General features: G+C 35.6%; 1 protein-coding gene across 5 annotated transcripts in view; it reads left to right on the top strand.

Moving 5' to 3' along the window:
- The window catches only part of SLC35F3 (solute carrier family 35 member F3), a 116881-nt gene extending 97102 nt beyond the window's left edge, over positions 1 to 19779 (top strand). For 3 of the 5 annotated variants that reach the window (XM_039353011.1, XM_039353012.1, XM_039353014.1), the window contains 6 exons: positions 1359 to 1683; positions 4734 to 4953; positions 10232 to 10357; positions 14540 to 14732; positions 16965 to 17054; positions 18518 to 19779. In XM_039353011.1, the coding sequence (XP_039208945.1) occupies positions 1359 to 1683; positions 4734 to 4953; positions 10232 to 10357; positions 14540 to 14732; positions 16965 to 17054; positions 18518 to 18762 (1199 nt within the window). In that variant the 3' untranslated portion in view covers positions 18763 to 19779. Of the gene's footprint in view, positions 1 to 1358; positions 1684 to 4733; positions 4954 to 10231; positions 10358 to 14539; positions 14733 to 16964; positions 17055 to 17469; positions 18175 to 18517 lie in introns of those variants that run through there. The other 2 variants (XM_039353016.1, XM_039353015.1) reach the window with 2 other exon arrangements.
- The last annotated feature ends 1790 nt before the right edge of the window (positions 19780 to 21569 follow it).

Below are 21569 nucleotides of genomic sequence, written 5' to 3'. Positions count from 1 at the left end.
TCCAATTGGCCTCAATAACTCTCTAAAAATGCAAATGACCAGCTGTCTACAAGAAATATAAATCCTTCCATTCCCCACCATCCAATCAGAGCTGAAGAAGCTTCTTGGATGAGAAGCAAAACAAGAAAAGCTTCAAAGAAAAGCAAAGAAGTCCAGTTGCCTCTTGAAAAAAAACACTTTTGGGACAACCTGAATTAATCTGAATGACCTAGCTGAGCTGTTTGGAGTTCCTCCAAGATGTCATTTTTTTTCTTCTCTGCCTGCCCCTCTCTCCTAGCCTTTCAGAAATACCTAAAGACCTGGCTCTGCCAACTTCTTGCAGACCACAGAGGAGCACACAGCCATGGGACTGGTTAGCACCCTGAAGCCCCTTTCCCAACTTTTTAATTTTAATTGTTTTATTATTGTTTTAACTGACTTCTATTATATTTGTATATAGCATTTATAATTTTATGTCTACTTGTATGCCATCCAGAGTCACTCTACAAGGGAGATGGGTAGTTTATAAATGTGATATATGAATACTATACACCAGGCCACATCACACCATACCATAATTGTAATACGAGTATATGTTTATGTTATGTTTTGTAGTGTATAATTCGATGCAAATAAATGCAAATGAAAAAGCACATTCTGACGTCACCTATTTCTTGCCCAAATGGCATAGCATGCTTTGCCTGGCATTGTCTATTATTCCTTCCAATGCAAGAGCAAAAAAACATTCAATATCTCCTGTGCAAGATCATTTTCATAGTATAGTGCAGGGGTAGGCAACCTTGGCTCTTTTAAGACTCGTGGACTTCAACTCCCAGAATTCCTGAGCCAGCATGGCTCAGCTTGGAAACCTCTCCCTTTCCCCTCAGCATGGCTGGCTCAGGAATTCTGGGAGTTGAAGTCCATGAGTCATAAAAGAGCCAAGGTTGCCTACCCCTGGTATAGTGATATATGTGGTGTTGTGTGTCACATGACTTCTACACTGTAAACACCTTTATTGCTTGATTTAACACTGGGCATAAAGGTAGACATAGAGTAAAATGTTTTTTTAAATGTTTGTATGCAATGTGCTCATTTTTGTGACTAGAATATAACAGATTTTTAAGAAGCATGGTATTGGGCTTGAGGCTTAGCCCATAAATACTTGGTTGTACATACGAAAACAAAATCTGAGTTAATAAAGTTCAGTAAAGTCCCTTGGTATTATTCTATTGCATAAGCATTCTCAAATATTTTCCTTTAAATTATAATGTAAAGCTGAGATCCACATAAGATGCAGTTTCAGGCTTGCTGCTTTGAAAATAAAAGGGTGCAGAATATACATCACTGAGTCTAACCTCTCTTACTTGTTTTTTTCTCAGGGGATGAGCGTTCCTATGATTGCACAACACCAGCAGAAGCTCAGACACAAGCTGGGATGGAAGCTGGTGGAAGAGGGAGCCCATGTTGCCAAACATGCTCTGTGATCCAGCTTAAGAAAATCTTCTGGGGAGTAGTGGTGGTACTTGGTGTCTGCTCTTCCTGGTCAGGTTCAACCCAGCTAGCAAAACTGACCTTTAAGAAATTTGATGCCCCCTTCACTTTGACGTGGTTTGCAACAAACTGGAACTTTTTATTCTTTCCTTTGTATTACATTGGACATGTTTGTAAGTCAGCTGAAAAACAATCTCCCCAACAAAGATACGGGTAAGAGAGAGTTGTCATATTTTGCTGTGTTGTCATTTATTCTCTTCTTAGATGTTTCATTAAGCTATTTGGTTAAAAAAAAAAAAAGACTGCAAATTATTGGCCCAAATATTGAAGGGAATAGAAGGAAGATAAGGACATTGTAGAAAAGGCAAAATTTATCTTACATATATCTATTAAAAATAAATGAAATCTCTCTAAATGAACATCTATACTCTCTCTTATGCTTTTTGTTGCTGTTATTCATTTTTAATTGAGCTAATTAAAATAATAATAAATAATTTAACTGTCTTTTTCTTTATAGCAAAAGATAAGATATAAGATAAAATATCTTTCCTCTAATTGTCATAAATATCAGAAGTCACATGTATTTACTTTACCTAATGCCCATTTAGAGATAGTCATTTAATTTTAGTAGAAACATGTTATTTAATTCACAATGGTGGGTGCCCTGTTATAATTTTCCTCTTGAAGACCTGTTTTAAGACCTTTCCCTTTTTACATACCTTTGTGTTTAAGCTAAACCTGGATTATATGCAGTTTAGATAGATGATATACTCTTTATAGTACATCTATAGAATTGATATACTTTATAAAATGAAAATGTGGCAACAAGAATGTGTTTTTATTGGTGCTACTACATATTTCTATCCATAAATTGGAGACATCTAGATAATTTACAAGATGCTTGGAAGGCTGTTCACCTCAATTGGCAGATGTTTTATATGGAATTAAAGTGAGCAAGGTCAAATGCAGAACTTGAAGAGAAAGGCAGTGGTGGTGGAATTAGCCATTATATGGCATATAATATATACATAACAACGGGAAAAAATCCCTTCCACAATATGACAAGATTCAATTTTCAAATTAATATGAACCCTCTATGGTAAGGCTTATCATAAAGGCACATGAAACTTGACTACACTAAAGAGCTCGTAGCATCTTGGGTTGATCAGAAAGAAGCAGCAGATGATTACTTGTTTCTGGGCTCTATCTAAACATTGGACACTTATATTTAGGAGCATTCCTCCCCTCAAAGTTGTTTATATATTTTATTCTCATCACATCCATTGAGAAATATTGTTCTGGACAACAATGTTTTATTCAAAGAATTGTGGAATTGATTCTTATAGGATTTGTATTGGAGTCCTATTAAGGTGGGTAAATTTTAGAAAACAGGAGATTGAAGCTAAAAACCAGTCATTCTGCTGTATCTTTTCTTGCTGTATCTTCATTCCAAGCTTTTTAGTTTTAGGGGTTAATGCAGGCGTTCTCAGATTGTGAGTCATGGCTAACCAGACGTTATCAACAACCTAGATGGGTGTCAAAACCTGATCAGATTTTTGCAGGCAAAATAGGAGTGCTCTCAAAATATCAACATTTTGAAAGTTTTGAAACCATAATCTCTTATTCAATTGCTTTTTGTCTAATGTTTCAAGCAACTACAGAAGAAACAGCTCCCAAGAAAATGAAGTAAAATATTTAAAAGATATGTGAATTTGAATTAATGTGTCTGAAAGGATGGGTTTTTACATGGCACCAAGGAAAAATACCTTGCAGCATTCACATCCAAAAATGTATATATAATACAGCTCAACTTTTGCCTGAACATATAGCACCAAGCTATTTATGGTCATTCAACTGTTATGGGTGGCTTCTGCAGGCATAATGGCTCTTCCCAAGAGTTGCAAGGAGAGTGCAAAAGGTTGTGGACCGAGGGTTTTGAAAGCCTTCCTGGCTTTCAGATCAGATCTTGTATATCCATCCACAAGCATTCTTTTACAACTGGGACCAGTTTCTTCCTTTCCTTGTCTTTATTAGTACAAACACTCAAAATAGACAGATACAAAAATGCTTTAAGGTTCATATACTTGCCTTGTCTCTCTCTTCTACTTTAGAATACACCAATGGTTCTTTCCCCTCTTTGGGTATAGAAAGAATTAAAGAACTATAAGAACTAACTTTGTATCTGCCAATGTAAGGCTTATTTATTGCCACAAACTATTCGTTTCAATTATTTCTTAATGAAATTTGCTCTGTCAAATTGTTTGTGTGTGGCATATATTTGTTACTGAATGGGACAAGATGATCTTCCCTAGAATTTTTTGAATTGCTTTTGGTGTTTTTACCCTAAAACAGATGAAGCACTCAGATGAATGCTTTTTTTAAAAAAATCTTTGATTATATTTGAAGAATTTTTTAAAAAAAAAATAAGACAATTTCATGATCTTCTTAAATCTTCTCTAAGCTCAAAGATGTTGGCTTTTACTTTTGAGTTAATACATGCCATGCATATGTTCAATAAAAACAACAAGATTTGAAATGCATGGCATTGTTTGTTCTTGATTATGTTTTCTTTGGACTCTGATCTTTTTGTTGGTTCAGGCAAGTGAAGAAAGAGGATTAAGTAGTGTGTGTATAGATATGTGAAGGGATGAAGGTTTGGAAGGACACTGTCACATGCTTTCCCTTTTCTTAGGGAGTAATCAGAAATTTAATTGTTCAAAACTAGTTCTGGTACCAGAAATGCTTATAGTTAAAAATATAAGTTTCTTTTAAAATCGACTGATTTATTAGATTTATAACTTGCTTTTAGGTTTAGATTTAGGCCTTAGATTTTAGTTATAAAGCTGCATTAGGATTAGATTTATAATCTGATTCAGGAGCTCAAGTGAGTATGTATGTAGCATTCTCTCCTCCTATTTTACTCTGCAAAGACACCCTGTTTAATAGGTTGGTCTGAGAGAGAACAATTGTTCCAAAGTAAGCCAATCCATTTTTATTTATTATTAATTCATTCAATGTCTATAGCTATCCAATTCAACCAATTGACTCTGGGTGGTTTACAATTCTAAAATTCTAAAACAATTAAAACAGTAAAAACATCCAGAAAAGTTTCCATGACTGAGGGCACGCTAGAAGTTTCACACAGTCTTTGATCTGATCCATTGCTGGTTGACAATGCAGCTGATATAGAATAGGTCAATCTTTAAGATGCTACAGATTCTTGATGTACTTTCTCAGGATCTACTATTCTTTTCTTCTTTTAGGGAGTGTTGTCGGTTTTTTGGAGACAACGGCTTGACACTGAAGGCATTTTTTACCAAAGCTGCACCTTTTGGTGTTCTTTGGACACTCACGAACTACCTGTATTTACATGCAATAAAAAAAATAAACACTACGGATGTTTCCGTACTGTTCTGCTGCAACAAAGCTTTTGTGTTCTTGCTTTCGTGGATTGTTCTCAGGGACAGATTCATGGGAGTGAGGGTAAGTGGTTAATAAACTCTTTTTTCTACCATCACCAGCACTGGTACTAGTACAGATCGTTTCTTTAAACATTTATAGCAGTATAAAGTATTTAATTTTATGCATTAAAAACTGATTTCATGTTATAAAGTTGTTCTTAAAATTATTGCTATATTATCATTGTATCTTAGCCTTGGCTTTCTTTAAAACGTATCTTTTTCTTAAATAATTTTAATCTCTCAGTTTTCATAGAATGACATTTCATAGAATGACATTAGAACCAAAATTTAAGGTTTCTATTTTGTTGATTTGGTTGTTGAAATTATTGATTTTAATTCCATATTTCTTCTGTTATGGAGATTTTTCTTCTACTAGTTCTAAAACTTAACTTTTACTGGTAGTCAGCTTTCATCAACTAAAATGGTGTAGATAGATAGATAGATAGATAGATAGATAGATAGATAGATAGATAGATAGATAGATAGATAGATAGATAGATAGATGATGGATGGATGGATAGATAGATAGATGGATAAAAGAGAGATGGAGATGGAAATGAAGAGGAATAGAGATAAAGACAGAGAAAGTTGGATGCATCACATCTATGGGCAGTGTACAAACAATACAATACATCTAGAAACACAAAACCTCTGGAAAAATCAATTGTAACAAATCAATCAACCCCACTTAACCCAAGGCCTGGAGGAAGAGCCAGGTAAATAAATAAATAAATAAATAAATAAATAAAGAAGGAAGGAAGGAAGGAAGGAAGGAAGGAAGGAAGGAAGGAAGGAAGAAAGGAGGGAAGGAAGGAAGGAAGGAAGGAAGGAAAGTCAAGTTGGGGGTCTTATGAATTTTAGTCCTGATAATGATCTGACATATTAAAACGATTTGTCTACAGAAGGCTTAGTGTAATGATGAATATTAATTACATTCAGAGAACATGTTGAATCTGTAGCTTTCAGATAGATCAGTGGTTCTCAACCTTTTTAATGCCGTGACCCCCAACCGGTCATAAGTCGAGAACTACTCAACCGGTCGTAAGTCGAGGACTACTCAACTGGTGCAGCACCGTTTGCAGAATGGGACTTCTGCAGGGCAGAGACAGCCTGGACAATTCCTATTGGCTTTTGAAAGCCAATAGAATTAGACTTTATTCAAGAGAGTCTATTCTATTGGCTTTCAAAAGCCAATAGAATAAAAGGGAGTAGCACAGCTAAGGAAAAGGGGGGGGGAAATGGCAGACTGCATTGTTTGGCGACCCCCGTGAAATGGTCATTCGACTCCAAATGGGGTCCCAACCCACAGGTTGAGAACCACTGAGGTAGGTAGGTAGGTAGATAGGTGGGTGGGTGGGTGGGTAGATAGGTAGGTAGGTGGGTGCGTGGGTAGGTAGATAGATAGATAGATAGATAGATAGATAGATAGATAGATAGATAGATAGATAGATAGATAGATAGATAGACAGACAGACAGGCAGACAACCTTATTGCTATTTTTTACTGTGGGCACAAAGGCACACATTAAAAATGAAATTTAGTTGCTTGCTCTCAAAGCGTACACATACATAACACACATTTAAACATACTATATACAACATATGTATAGATCTACACCCTTACATATAAGTAACATAAATATTAATCACTGTCCATCTTGCATACATAACTGAAGGAGGAAGCTTTAGAGTTCACAAGGTTAATACTGTATGGAACAAAACTGTGACTCAACCTGGATGTTCTGCTTCAGATACCACGAAGCCTCCTCCCAGAAGGTAACAAGGAAAACAGTCATGAAGAGGATGTGTAGTGTCCCAATGAAACTGAATAATATAAATATGAAATATTATTGTTCCCTTGATTCTGCTGATTTCTTATCTTCTGGATGAATGCAAACAGCTTTAAAGTTCTTCAGAGTTTTAAATAACAGTAGCAAAAAGACCCTCTCTCTTTATAAGGAGAAATATCTATCAAGATCCCAAGATCCTAATCAGAGGGCCTCCCCCCAAGAGGCACTTTTTAGCCCTCTACCCTGTCTATTTTTTAATCACATCTTTTAAATTAGCCTGTTAAATTGGTTTGACTGTTCATTAGTTTTTTTTTCAAGAAATTTGTTAACATCATATTTTTATTCCTAACACCTTGTTTGAGCTTAAACTGTGAGTCGGCCTAAGAACTTAGTATTATTTAAAAAGCCTATCAGTATTGAAAATAATAAAATAATAATGTCATTCACTGTGATCATGAGGCCTCCAGCTAATTAACCAAATGTCATGAACTGTCCTTTCCTTTATTTTTTATGTATTTTCATGGCTGGTTTCCATTTTTTCTCTCCATTTTTTAAAAAACTGGATTGACATTCATTCTTAATTATGATGATGCCAAAATTACAGAAGAAGCATTGTGACATCACAACTTAAGCTATGATGTTTTATATTTGTCTTGCTATGTTGCATGCAAGTACATAACAGCAGAGTCACATTTACGGTATTTCATTGCACATTTTCACATTTGCCTCCTTTGTCTTCTCACAGACTTCTATGCTAGGGTGTATGAATGTAAAAAAAAAATTCTTTCAGTTGAAGGGCACATTGCCCTTCTGAGAACTACAATTCTTTATCTGCCAAATTACAGCAATAGCGAAAGGAACCTCCTTCAAATGAGGCAAGCAAAGCAATAAGGAGAACATTCAGACCTTAACGTCTCACTAACTATTTAAAATATTTACCAACATCTGTAAAAATAAATCTGTACAAATATTTTTTGTAATAAACAACAAAGTGAGTTCACATTTACTTTGATCTTTTTGATTTAATGTTACTTAATTTGTAAGGTCAGGAAATATAAAGATTTTCCTCACTAGGTACTACTTAGGTCAGGGAGTTCAAATTGTTACAAAAGTTGCAGCTTTTTGTGGTGTGGAAAGTCACCCCCTCCAGAGAAGGAAATATTAAAAGGGCAGAAAAAATATATTTCCTCAGGATCTTGAAGAGGCAGGAAAGCATGCCCAGTTTTCTTAATAGCCCCAAGTCTGCCTCCCCCAAGAAGAAACCAGCTCTATAGAAATGCAGATGCAGACCATTCAGGAAAGTTGGAGCTAGAAGATTAAGAAGACAATGACCTAAAATCTGCATACCTCACCCAAACTCTAAGAGTCATTAGCCCAGCCCCAAGGAAACATAATAGGATTAAATCACAGATACCAAGGCCCAGAAAAGCACACCCAGACTCAGTTCAAAGTTCATGCCACAGGAACAGGAAACAAATCAAAACAAAAGGTTTCAGATGGTATAAAAAACCCACTCCCTACATGTGTTCCCTCTCTTTTCTGTCAGAGCCAGACAGGAAGATGGCGATCGATACTGCGATTGATACTGTACAAGGAGACTGCAAGATAGAGATTTTTCTATGGGTTTGGATGTTGAGAGACCATGGAATTAGCCAACTTGCTTGCAAACACAGCAAAGAAGTTTCAAGGACACAAGTTCACAAAGCCTCACTTTCTAATGGCTTTTAAAAATTGCTCATTAACTATTTCTAAGCTATCAGACGCCTTCAGAAATACAGGCTTGAAAATGCTGAGTAAATCTGCCTTTAATCCTGAATAAAAAAAAAATAATCATAAGCTAAATAGTTTAAAGAATCTGAAATAAACAGCTAAAAGTTAAATAAGAATTTGATTCTAGAAAATTTTAAAGGACAAAATTGGAATATTGAAACTTTTACAGTAAGATTTTGGAATTAATTATAAAGAACAAACAACTTCTCATGGGAAATAGATTCTGTTTTCATTTTTACAAGACATAACAAAGCAATTGTTAGCAATTTCATGATTTTAAAAATTGAACACTAGTGGAGAGGAAAAACTTCCAGAACGGTAAAATGTTGCAAAACATTATAACAATGAAAATACTGAAGGAGGCTTTTAAAAAATGGAGTCAGAAACTAGTAACAATATCAACAATATCAGTAATGTGTGCTTCTATAGATATCTAGAAACTGTTATAGACAAAATGACAAATATAGAACAAATTTTATCTAACAAGATAGAGATATTAGATTTACAAATGACAGGTTAAGAGAGATTATGTTTTGCTCAATCTATAAAAGAAACTAGCTGAATTTTTAAAATTTAAAACAGAAATGCAAATGACAAAACAAGAGAGTTACCTGGATAATATTTTTCTATCGGATTTACAAAAGGGGCTTGTTAAGCTCTCAAAGAACTCAATATAATTGGACAAAGAAGAAATGACAAGGAATCAAATCCTACTGCTTGAATGAACTGAAGACTATATCTATCAGAAGTAAAAAGAAGGAATATAAAGTTGGCTTATTTGATCAAAGTTAAAACAAGATATATTGTTACTTCTGGCAGTTCTTTATGGACTTTCTGTTGACAATCGGATTGAAAAGATGATGCTTTATCGATTTGTCTATAGATAAGGGATGAGATATGAGATGAAAAGATAAGTGTTTGTAACCTAGGAGGAAACAAAGAGTCACTACATTTCAGTGAAATCAGCATGTTCGATGTATTGTTCTGTTCTGTATTACTTTTTCTATAATCCGACTCCAGGTACCTTTTCTGAGGGTTCACTGCTTCAAACATATAGATCTGATAATATAAACAACTGTTTACAAACTGATCTCTCAGTGATGGTATGTTGGCATGTAACTTTAAAACAGAAACCCTAACTAATTTTGATTTTCGTCTTTAGTAGCCTTTGGTTTAATCCAGTGGTGGCGAACCTATGGCACGCGTGCCAGAGGTGGCACTCCCTCTCTGTGGGCACACGCACTGTTGTCCCAGCCCTGCCTCCTCCGATGGCCCCCTCACTAGCAGCCCCCCCAGAGGAGAGTCACCCCCAGGCGCGACCCACGTGAAGCAGTGCAGCCAAGGACATGGTAGCTGGGCAGTGGGGATAAGACTCTGCCCTTGCACCCCATCGCACGCAGATGATGCTGCAGGGCACAGGCAGAGGGCGTGGCCACCATGGCACTGCTGGGCTGCCTGGGTGATCTGTGGCAGGCCCTGGAGGTTGTGGGTGGCCCAGTGGGCAGGGCGGGGCAGGGACAGGGGTAGGGTGTGGTTTTTGGGCACTCAGTCTCTAAAAGGTTTGCCATCACTGGTTTAATCTATAAAGTGCATAAGATATACTAATTTAAGTTAAGCTTATGAAAAATGGTCTTAGTGCTGCCTAAAGGAAAGAACACAGTTTAATGGTGCCTTCTGTATTACCAGGAGCTAGGGGGACTTTAGAGCCCATTAACATTTTACTTCTGTGTATCCTAAACAGATTGTCGCTGCTATACTTGCTATTGCAGGGATAGTTATGATGACTTACGCAGATGGATTCCACAGTCATTCAGTTATTGGAATAGCACTTGTTGTGGGATCTGCGTCAACGTCGGCTCTTTACAAGGTAAACATAGTAATAGGCTTAAGTTTCATTTGTCTACAGGTTTGACTGCATGACCAAATGTGTCCAAGTTCTGTTTTCAGTTCAGTTCATCCTCTAAAGAGTCATGTTTTCAGAGAGCTGCTACAGAATTAAAGTTTTACACAGAGGTAGTTGAATCAAGTGGTTATCCCTATGGAAACTAGTGTAGGCTTTCACAGCCGGTATCTGTTGGATAGTGTTGAGCTTCAGGGTGTTCTGACTGTGTCCTAAACAACAGACTTCTTAATATTTCACCAGCAGTGTAGACTGGCTGGCTATATAGATTACCTTGCCTTTGAAGATGACAGCCATAGTTGTTGGCAAAACTTCAAGAAATCTGTTGTCTAATACCATGGTCACTAAATCTTCAGGCTCAACACTACTCAATCTATGAAAACTGTTTAAAGAAAAATTGTTCACATTGTATGTAAAAAAACAATAGCAACTGTGTAAAGGAAGAGATCCTGGAGCTGCTGAGGGACCAGATTCTTCATCACTTCCAGTTCCAAAACTCAAGAAAAGAACTTAGAAGTTGGTTAGGGAAATCTGCTTACAAGCTGCTGGTTTATAACACAATACATAATAATAGGATTAGAAAAATCCATTTCTGTTGCTAATATGAAGGAAAAGGAAAGTGAATGTATAAAAGAAGGATATTATCTTATCTACTGATTTTTACATCAAAATGGAAATGCTTTCACTTTGGGAGCAGGAAAAGGACAACAAATCATAAGGAATGGATAAGGAAGAGGCTTTTAATTTCTGTTCCCCATTCATCCACTATGACTAAATGTTCAAAATTAATCCAAAATTATGGTATTATTTGTAAACATGTGAGTTGCACAACTATGCTTTTATACAAGAAGAAACATAGATTGGATGAAGTTTGACTAGGGGACGGAAGAAAGAACACAATTTCCTTCCACCAAGAGTATTCCAGCACCTCTTCTTGGGCTTCAGTCTCGGTATATAACTCTACCATTAACTCATGGATATTGATGTTCATAAGACATGCTTAGTTGGAAATTTTGCAGATTATTGTCTATGTCATTTGGACATGTTTTGCAGTCATGCTTTCATGAGTTTCTTTACCATAAGGAACAAAAATTGTGCACTGCCAACCTGTAACATTTCTGTTCAGGTGTGTGTGTGTGTGTGTGTGTATGTGTGTGTGTGTGAAAGCTTCCATATCTTCAAACACTCTTTCTCATGTTTCCCAGAAGCTTGGACAAGAATTGTAGTATTTGTAAACCAACAATATTTGAAGAGATTAAGTTCCAGAAGATGATTTAAAATAATAGCATCACAGCTCCTTCCATAATGGGCTTGAAGGAGATTACATGAAAAAAAAATGACTTAAGAATTTAACATGTTTCTGTGCTTCCAAGAACTGTTTAATGAGAATTTAATTTCTTACCAGACACCACAATGGAAATGTCTGCCACCAACTGGTGATCTAAATATGTTTTCTGAAATCCTTTTCTTCAATTGAAAGGCAGAGTTTCTTTTCATTGTTCTTTTCCATTGCCTGTCTTCATTTGGTGAAATGAAAGTATTGGTTAGATGACTCAAATATAAAGATTTCAAGCACATAGCTGGCCAATACGAGAAGCATAACATATAAATACAGCATTCAGATTTGCTATATATCTGAGCATATGTTAGAACAGTGGTTCTCAACCTGTGGGTCGGGACCCCATTTGGGGTCGAACGACCATTTCACGGGGCCACCAAACAATGCAGTCCGCCATTTTTTCCCCTTTTCCTTAGCTGTGCTACTCCCTTTTATTCTATTGGCTTTTGAAAGCCAATAGAATAGACTCTCTTGAATAGAGTTGAATTCTATTGGTTTTCAAAAGCCAATAGGAATTCTCCAGGCTGTCTCTGCCCTGCTGAGCCCGCCAAAAGTCCCATTCTGCAAACGGTGCTGCAAGTTGTCTGCAGCGAAGGTGAGCTGTCTGGAAATTTCCACCCCTCCCTGCTGAGCAACTACTAAAAATGTAAGTAAAAGAGGGCTAGGGGTGGGAGGTGGAAGGCCGGTGGGCACAAGGAGGGTTGCTGGCGCGTGTGGGGCCCGGCGGGTGCCTTACCTCCCTTGGGCTGGGCCAGCTGGTGGCCCAGCCGGTGGTCGGCCTGCGCCATCTCTGTCGTTTGCCAGCTACGCCTCGGCTGACGCAGGAGGCGGCACCACGCATGCGCGGCGCTCCTGGGCAGGGAAAGTCGTCGACTTACAACCGGTTGGGTAGTCCCCAACTTACGACCGGTTGGGTAATCCTCAACTTACGACCAGTTGGGTTCGCGGCATTAAAAAGGTTGAGAACCACTGTGTTAGAACAACTTATAAATCTGTTGTTTTATGGTATTTGCTTGTGAGATAACCAATATAAAGCAAAGATTTAAAAAGTAAGGTTAAAGAGGCTAAATCCTTCCCCCCTTTTTAAAAGGAGACAATATACAAATTCAAAAGTCTGTATGAAATTATTTGGCCATACAACGCTGGTTCTTGTACCAAGTGTGTGTATGTAAAAACAGAAGTCAGCTTTTACATTAATATTTCATAAATGAAACTTGTTATAGCTTTTTTTATATTCTGAAATACATCATCTGAGAAGTACATGGAAACAGTAAATGGTTCCATGCAATAGCATTTTGTTAGCACATCAGTCTAACCCAAGGTAAAAAAAAAATGAACCTCTACTGTTCATTGTAACAAGTTGTAGCCATTTTGCTTACTATTCATAAGAGCTGGAAAGAAAATAAAAATAACAGGGAGTGATCAAAGGATGCCATCAGAATAGGAAACATTTCATGAAGAACTGTGCTAGCATTAATTTTTGTATTATATGTGCATGTCTGAATGGGAGTATGAATGGACTGAAGTAGCATACAGTAAATCCAAATAATATTTGCCACCTGGGCCTATCACTAGCAATGGGGTATACAGCTAAATATTGGTAAAAGTTGTTCAATGACATTTATTAGGTGATCTGTCCAAAAGGTGAGGTGAGAGTTATTTCAGTCAAATGAGCTGCTTTGGGAGTGAAGTGGAATTAACCTATTAACTAAAAGGCAGTTTGTTATTCCATAAATCTAAAAAGTGACTTTTAGACATAATTACAAAGCTATATGGAAAAACATCTACTTTAGAAGTGAATGCACAATTAGTATTCATTATTAAACATGTCAAAATTATATTATATCATTGAGGTTACATGGAAATCAAAGTGAAGAAATATATTTATTCTTCTCATTGAAAGCAGTAATAATTAGAGGTAAATTTGCTCCCAAATCATTAATTCATGAGACTCTTGCTGATATATATATTTCTTCATTAAAACATTATTAAATTTGCATCTTTAAGATTTTACATGTAATTAAAATTAAATTTGAAGAATATATATTTGTAACAGTAGATGGTAGATGTGTGTCCCACCTTTACCACAAAATTTGTTGAGAAAGTTATAGTTTTACTGCTTGAATCAAATAGCAAGGCTTGAGAACAAAACTAAAACTAAGTTGTTTATCAGTTCACATTATTTAAAAATGCTGTATTACAAAAAAGGCTATGAAATGGCTGTTACGGTAGTTTCTGAAGGATAGAATAAGTAACCTTTATAGTGACTATTGACTAAGAAACTATACAAAAATCAATATTACAATGCTGAAATGCACTTCTGTTCAATATTGTACTCATTTATAGGAATTTACCTAGCAATTTTAGCCACTTATTATGTCTACTACTGTGAAATTAAAATATAAAAGGCAGTTATTTTTTTTCCTGGTGAATATTTCTAGCCAATCTTCAAGTTCAGTGCTTCCAAACAGTTTAGCATGAAATTGGCAAATTTACAAAAGTCTGCAGGAAGTTCTGGAGACAGTACATTTAATGTACTGTATAGCTTCTGTTGAGCTGCTTTCCATCTTTGTTGGAAACGACAGAATAGATCCAGAATGGATTTTAATAGAAGTTGTTTACCCGGAAACCTCTAGGTAAACAACTTCTACACTTCTCATTAACAGTATAAATAAGATATTCTTTCCCCCCCCCCCAATGTACCTGCATTACATAAGTATATTTTAAATTAGAAATGCACTTTAACGTGTTTATACATGGTAAGAAGTTATTTAGATTTTGCTTTTCAGATTGTTTTCTCTTTGTTACAGGTTTTATTTAAGCTTCTCCTGGGCAGTGCTAAATATGGAGAAGCTGCCTTATTTTTGTCAGTGTTAGCTATTTTCAATATCCTTTTTGTTACCTGTATTCCTGTCATCCTTTACTTTACCAAAGTTGAATACTGGAGTTCTTTTGATGCCATTCCTTGGGGAAGCATTTGTGGATTTTCAGTCCTATTATTGAGTAAGTAAATGTTGCTTAGTTATACTAATGGCATCCATGTAAACAATTATGTTGGATAGTTTAAGAAAAAGAAAGACTGCACATCATGCTTAAAGCCTACTTAATCAATCTAATTTAATCTAATCCTATGCAACCTATTTTTTTTTGGTTTAAAATGATGCCACTATTCCTAACATGGTTTCTCATGTTACCCAACAGCTATTGAGAAGTATATCGCTTCTAAAACTTAGTGTAATGTATAGCCATCATATCTCATAATCATTGTAATTTTATCCTCCATAATTTGACTAACATGATGGTTCAGAACTGATATTTAAAAAACTACTGGCAAGTGTTTTATCTAAAAGAAAAGTAAGAGGTTAACCCAGTGGTTCTCAACCTGTGGGTCGGGACCCCATTTGGGGTCGAACGACCATTTCACAGGGGTCGCCAAACAAGGCTGTCCGCCATTTTTTCCCCCTTTTCTTTGGCCATGCCCCTGGCACCTGGTGATGTATAAGTGGTTGGGGGTCACCACAACATGGGGAAATGTATTATGGGGTCGCGGCATTAGAAAGGTTGAGAACCACTGGGTTAACCTGTCATACTGATAGTATGGTGGCGCAGCAGTTAGAGTGCAGTACTGCAGGCCACTTTAGCTGACTGTGTTCAGCAGGTCAGCAGTTCAAATCTCACCGGCTCAAGGTTGACTCAGCCTTCCATCCTTCCGGGGTAGGTAAAATGAGGACCCAGATTGTTGGGGGTAATGTAAATTATTAGATAATTTAAATTATTAAATTATTAAATTATAATTATTAAATTATTAATGTAAATTATTAGGTAATGTAAATTATTAGAGAGTGCTTGCACTTAAAGCAGTATATAAGTCTCATAAATAAATAAATGATAATTTGGTGAGTAAAATATATAATGAGTGCAATATCTTGCATTAATAACTATTATATCCTTTTAAGTGTGCATTTAATAGATTATTTGACATTTAATAGATTGTTAGTTAGATTGTTAGACCTTAGCCTGACAGATTGTCACACAGAAGAAAGTCGGGACCTCTCCTCATTTGTCCCCAGAATGTAGGACTGGGTCACGGTGGATGCTGAGCCAAAAGACCATTGAAAGGTCGACAGCTCAGCAGTTTGAAACCGAAGGGCAAGCCACGTGATACAATGAGCTCCCATCAATTTGCACAAGCTCCTGCTCACCTAGTAGTTTGAAAGGATGCGAATGCAAGAAAATAAATAGGTACCACTTTGGTGGGGAAATAACATAGACATGAAAGGAGCCCCCTTGGGCTTCCCGTGGGCAATGGTGGTGTCACTGACTAATACTTTCAAGCACCTTGGTATGTGCTTTGGACATGAATGTAGTAGTAGGACATGGGATGGACAACTTGCAAGAAAGAAGATTCTTACTGAATGCTAGAAAAAAAATTCCTAATAGTAACAATGGTTTGACAGTGGAAGAAATAATCACACCTTGTTGGCTACCTTCCACTGGACAGGCTGAAACTGATATTTGTCAGAATTCTTTAATGTGAATTCTTACATTGAGCAGGGGGTTAGTGTTATCACGGAAGACCTCTTTCAGCTCTAGGAATACTTAATTCTAATATCACTTATTAGAGAACTTTGATTCCCATCAGCCATGTGCTCTGGTTCAATGACTTACACAGAAACTTCCAATGACAACATAATGGTCCTCATAATGTATCGGTAAGCAAGATGAAAGTAATTCTCTTCTAAAATTATCTATGTTAGTGGCCTTTCAAATTTAAACTCCCGTTATTTAATCTTTATGAATACTGCTTATGTAAAACTATCATGTAATTCCTCAATATTCTTCTATTTATATAAAAGAATAAGTGGAGCAACAAGGTAAGTATGCATTATGGGTACATCATAAAATAGACAAATTAGTCAATTAAAGACCATTTTCACCTTAAATACATGCATTTGAATGCTTTCTGAAGTAAATTTAATTTGGGAAAGCAGAATGAATAAAATAAGTAAGAAGTCTGAATAAAATAAGTAAGAGCAATCCTGCAATACATATCTGGCATGCGATACACAGTAGTTTCAGAACTCCTGTATTTTGATCTTTATGTGCAAAGGTTCATATCAATCTAAATGTGGCTGCTAAAAATAAACTGGTTAAATCTGTAAAAAAAAAAAAAAAGCAGACTTAGTACCAAAATAAAAGTAATTCTAAAATGAAAAATGTTATTTCTTATTTCAGCATTCAATATTATATTAAATTTTGGGATTGCTATTACATATCCTACCTTGATATCTCTCGGGATTGTACTAAGTGTACCTGTAAATGCTAGTAAGTATACTTTTTCATTAACAAATGACATAAAAATCAGGATGTACATGTTTTATATGCAAAGTAGAATACATTGTATTTAAATAAGCAGAGTTTATTTTAGCAAATGCTTACTCCTTTTAATTTCATAGCATTAGCCTTTCATGGCAATAACCATTACACTAAATATTTAATTTGTCAAACATATTTATTTCAAGGTTTTGCAGTTTTTCTCTCGATACCGTATTGAATTTTAGAGCGTCACCCATTTGTTTCAGAGGACAAACAACAGGAAAATCCGTTAATGGGTTGTTCTCATGTGGAGTTTGGAAAGTGATGATTTGAAGTAGTAATTTCCTACTTCATAATGTCAAAATATTCATGTTTTGTTTATGAATCAAATGTTAGTAAAAGAATTTATCTTCTTTTCCTTTAGTGTGTATCTGGCCAGTTCCTATTGGGTGATTCTAGTTGCAAAATTCTTCCCCTGGTGACATCTAGGTGTGCTGCTGGACAGTTGTGTTACACAAAGCTCCCTAGGAAGCTGCCTACATCATGACAACCACCTCCATTGTGGCAATTTTCGGAAGCACAAATTAGATTTTATTCAAGTCCATATACTTTTGTATGCTCTTGCATAGTGCTTGAATCTCATTCAAAATGTGTGTTTGATAAACTTAAGAGCATTTTAAAGAACATTACCCTAAAAATAATTAGCACTCTGCATAGAAATCAATTTGTTTGGAAAGGTCATGTTTCTAAAGTATGGATTTCTGAAGACAGTTTAGTTTTTTTTAAAAAAATTGCTCAGTCTATAGGGTACTAGTCACTCGATTCCTCAATTTTGCATCTTAAATGTCGTTGGCAACAGTTGTAATAATGGCATGATTACCAGTCACATCCACTAGCAGTTTCCAGAAGCTGCCAGATAATGAATTAGATTGGGAGTTATGGCAAGTTCCTACTCAGAGATCCTACTTGGTTATGAAAAGCAAGATCACAACAAAAATCAGTCCCCACCAATCTCCCTCTTTTATATAGCAGAACAGTTGGTGGACAACCATCATAGAGCAATGATAAATTTTATCTGTAAGCTGCCCAGGCCCATCTTATAAGGGGAAATGGGCGGCATAAAAAAAAATTAAAGAATGGAAAAAAATATTTTTGACAATCTTCAAAACATTATTTGCCATTATCTGCAAAATAAAGACACTTTGATGCAAGGTGAAGCTAGCCCAGAACTAACCCAAATGGAATGCAGAGCTTCACCTGGCAACTATTATGGACCAAAGAGAAGTCAAAAACCTCAAGTGAGTTGATAAAACGCCCAATTTCACTAGTAGTGTTCAGTTTTATATGACTTGGCTACATTTGTGGGCTCTTGGTTTGTGAGAATGAAATCCAAATCTTTTGCTATTGTACACGTTATTACCTTGACATGTTTTATTCTATCTATAATGTTATCTGTTCAATATTTTATGCAGTTGTTGATCACTACTCGAGTGATATTGTCTTCAACAGTGTCCGTGTAATTGCCATTGTCATAATTGGCTTGGGCTTCCTCCTGCTGCTTCTACCAGAGGAGTGGGATGAGTGGTTAATAAAACTCCTTACCCGCCTCAAAGTACGAAAGAAGGAAGAAATTCCAGAGGGAAATGGAGACATTGTTTCAGGATTGCAGAATAAAAGTAGAAGAACGCGCCCCTCCATGTCATCTTTCACACATTAATATTATTTTATGAACATTCCTTAAAATTGTATACTTTAAATCATAGCTTTTTCCTTGCAAAGCACATATGTTCAATACAGTAAATATACACAGATGTACAGTTTTGATACTAATAGAGTCCAAGTTTCAGCATCACTAAATTGCTTGCACTGTTTCACATTCAACCTTTCACTTGGGAGAACCTCTCTAAAACATGAAACTCTTTTTAAATGAATGTAATGTCTAATGATCTTTGCATATATGATTTTATTGATAAACCATGAGACGGAGGGCATACATTTTGAACATTATGTACTGAATAATACATTGCGCACTGTGATTTATGCGTGTGTGCATGCACACACACAAACATATATATATATATATATAAATATACAAACACATATATAATGAGAAACAAGTATTATGCTTATGTCATAAGCTTATTTTTTATGAGAGCTGCATATGAAACATTTGCAAATAAACCAAAATAAGCTATTTTGGGGGGAAGAAGGGGTGGGAGGGTGGGAGCGTGTCTTGTGAAGATAAGTGCACTTTGTGCCAGATTAAAAGAAAGTAAAAATGTTAGGTTTGCACTAAAGCATACGGGAGAAACTATCAAGAGTACTGAAGTACCAGGGATTACTCTTGAAAACCCCACTAACATGAATGGAAATAGTTGAAGAGTACTTTGTACGGTGTGTTATTTTTGCACACCTACACTGTCTGCCTCAGGGGAGCTTGTGCAAAGAAAGTTCTCAGGGGGAATAAATTTAAGTGTGCATGATTGCAGTTTGTGCTTAATATCATGCAAAGGAAAATACAGTGCCTTCTACAGAATTCTAGTCCATTGTCTGTATAGAAATAGGAAACTCTCAAGTTGCTTGTATTGATTTTTCAACATGAAGAATGTGTTCCATAGACAGAGTGCTTTTGAAATTCACAAAGAAATCAAGGAGTGCCTACTTCAAGCTGCTGATTACTAGGACTGCAGACCATTTGAGGACTACTACATCTTCTGTTGCGGCCAGATTTACTTCCCACTTGCACAGATCTGGAGATGCTCCTGACCTGTATTTCTGTGAGGAGAGAATCAAGCTGTATACCTAAGAACCATGCTTAAAAACTACCAACAAAGCTTGCAGCTGTTTGGAAAAATAATGTGTACAATATTTGAAAATATAAGTGAATTGCATTTGCTTTTATTCATTGCTATTTTTTTAAGGATATCAAAATACATACATCAATCCTAACACTTTTTACAAAACTTGTAAGCACCAAGCTGTTTACTTGTACAATTTGATTTGCCATTGGATTTCTATCTGTGATAGATGATGTGGTATGTGCAAAGAAATAGGCAATGGTGATAGTTTACTCTTTTTGAAGTTTACATTGCTGCATTCAAAATGGAAAACATTATTTTTTAAATGTTGCCATAACCCAATAGTGGGTGTTGTCTCCTTGGCATTTTTGGGTCAAATGGAGGTAGCACTCACTTCTAAACTTTTTACTGAATCAGTTTCAGATTCAATTATCTGCTTGACAAAAACGAATAAAAACTATTACAACTTCATATCAAGTCAATGGCTTATGCTTGCATTTCTGTTTTATAGTGAGTTACATTAGTTTTGCTAAAAAAATTGCATAAAATGTGTAATAAAAAGTGGAAAAACAAGTACTAAGACTGTCAAAGGTTTTCTCTGGGTTACAGTGATTTCTTTCTTATCTTGCTTAAAGCAATGTTTTAAATATAGTTTTTGGTTTTTAAAAAGTTGTGTTAGCACTGGAGATTAGCACATCTTTGTCTAGTGATTTTGATAAAAAATCTCAAAGCAATTTGATGCTATTGCAGTTTAGTGTCATCTACCTCAAACGTTTCTATGCTTGAAATTTTCTTATGGTTACTTTCCCATTAATAGGTATCAAATACTTTATTATCCCTGCTTGGATCAGAATATGAGGAATCCCTGTACACTTGAAATTTGTTTCCTTTATCAGCACCTGTAAGAACAAAAAATAAATGCAAATTATTGGGAGTTAAACTTTTCCTTTAAATGAAAAATCCTGGAGAATGTAGCTACATACAGATCAATTTACATATTAAATCTTGAATAATATCAGATTTGGTGAGGAGAAAAAAAAATTGCAGAGTATGTTTCATTCAAGATTCCTGATTGAGAAAAATAAAGTGATATGTGATTTTAAAGTAAAAATATCATTATTGTATATGGAAGTCATTAATTACTATTAAAAGATCAACTTTTAGAGGAATATAATTTGGATAATTCAAGTACAGATTTTACTTGCTCTGGAAAATTGATGAAATTCATTCTTTACCAATCTCACAAGCAATTTATATAATAACATATAAATCACTGTACAACTTTTTTTCATTTTTAGTCATTAATTTTAGGGTTTTAGAATCAAGGATATATTAAGGATTTTATATACCGAGCACAACTGAGCCAAAATTAAATATTTAACATCCTATTGATTCTATTGGAAGAAAATTAGACATTTATCTATTTGTTAAATTTATAAATATTTTAGAAAGTTTTCCTCATTGTAATAGAACAGAATGGTGGTAGTTTCATTAAAAGGTTTTGTACAGCCATATATTCCAGGAACAAGATTGATTAAAGATATGAGGTCATATTTTTATGATCGATCTACAGATCTGACTTCATCTATGGCAAAATGACAGCAAATAATGGTACTGTAAGGGATTTCTTAGGTCATCTAGTCCAAGCCATTGTTATTACAGGATTCTCAATGCAGAGTACAAATAGCATGCAATATTTCCAGTAAAACAAAATCTACAATTGTCT

The sequence above is a fragment of the Crotalus tigris genome, unplaced genomic scaffold, assembly GCF_016545835.1.
Source record: "Crotalus tigris isolate CLP2741 ecotype Arizona unplaced genomic scaffold, ASM1654583v1 scf7180000018486.1709376, whole genome shotgun sequence".
NCBI classification, from domain to species: domain Eukaryota; kingdom Metazoa; phylum Chordata; class Lepidosauria; order Squamata; family Viperidae; genus Crotalus; species Crotalus tigris.
The sequence above is the reverse complement of the archived record's forward strand: the minus strand, read 5'-3'. Positions and strand labels throughout refer to the sequence as shown.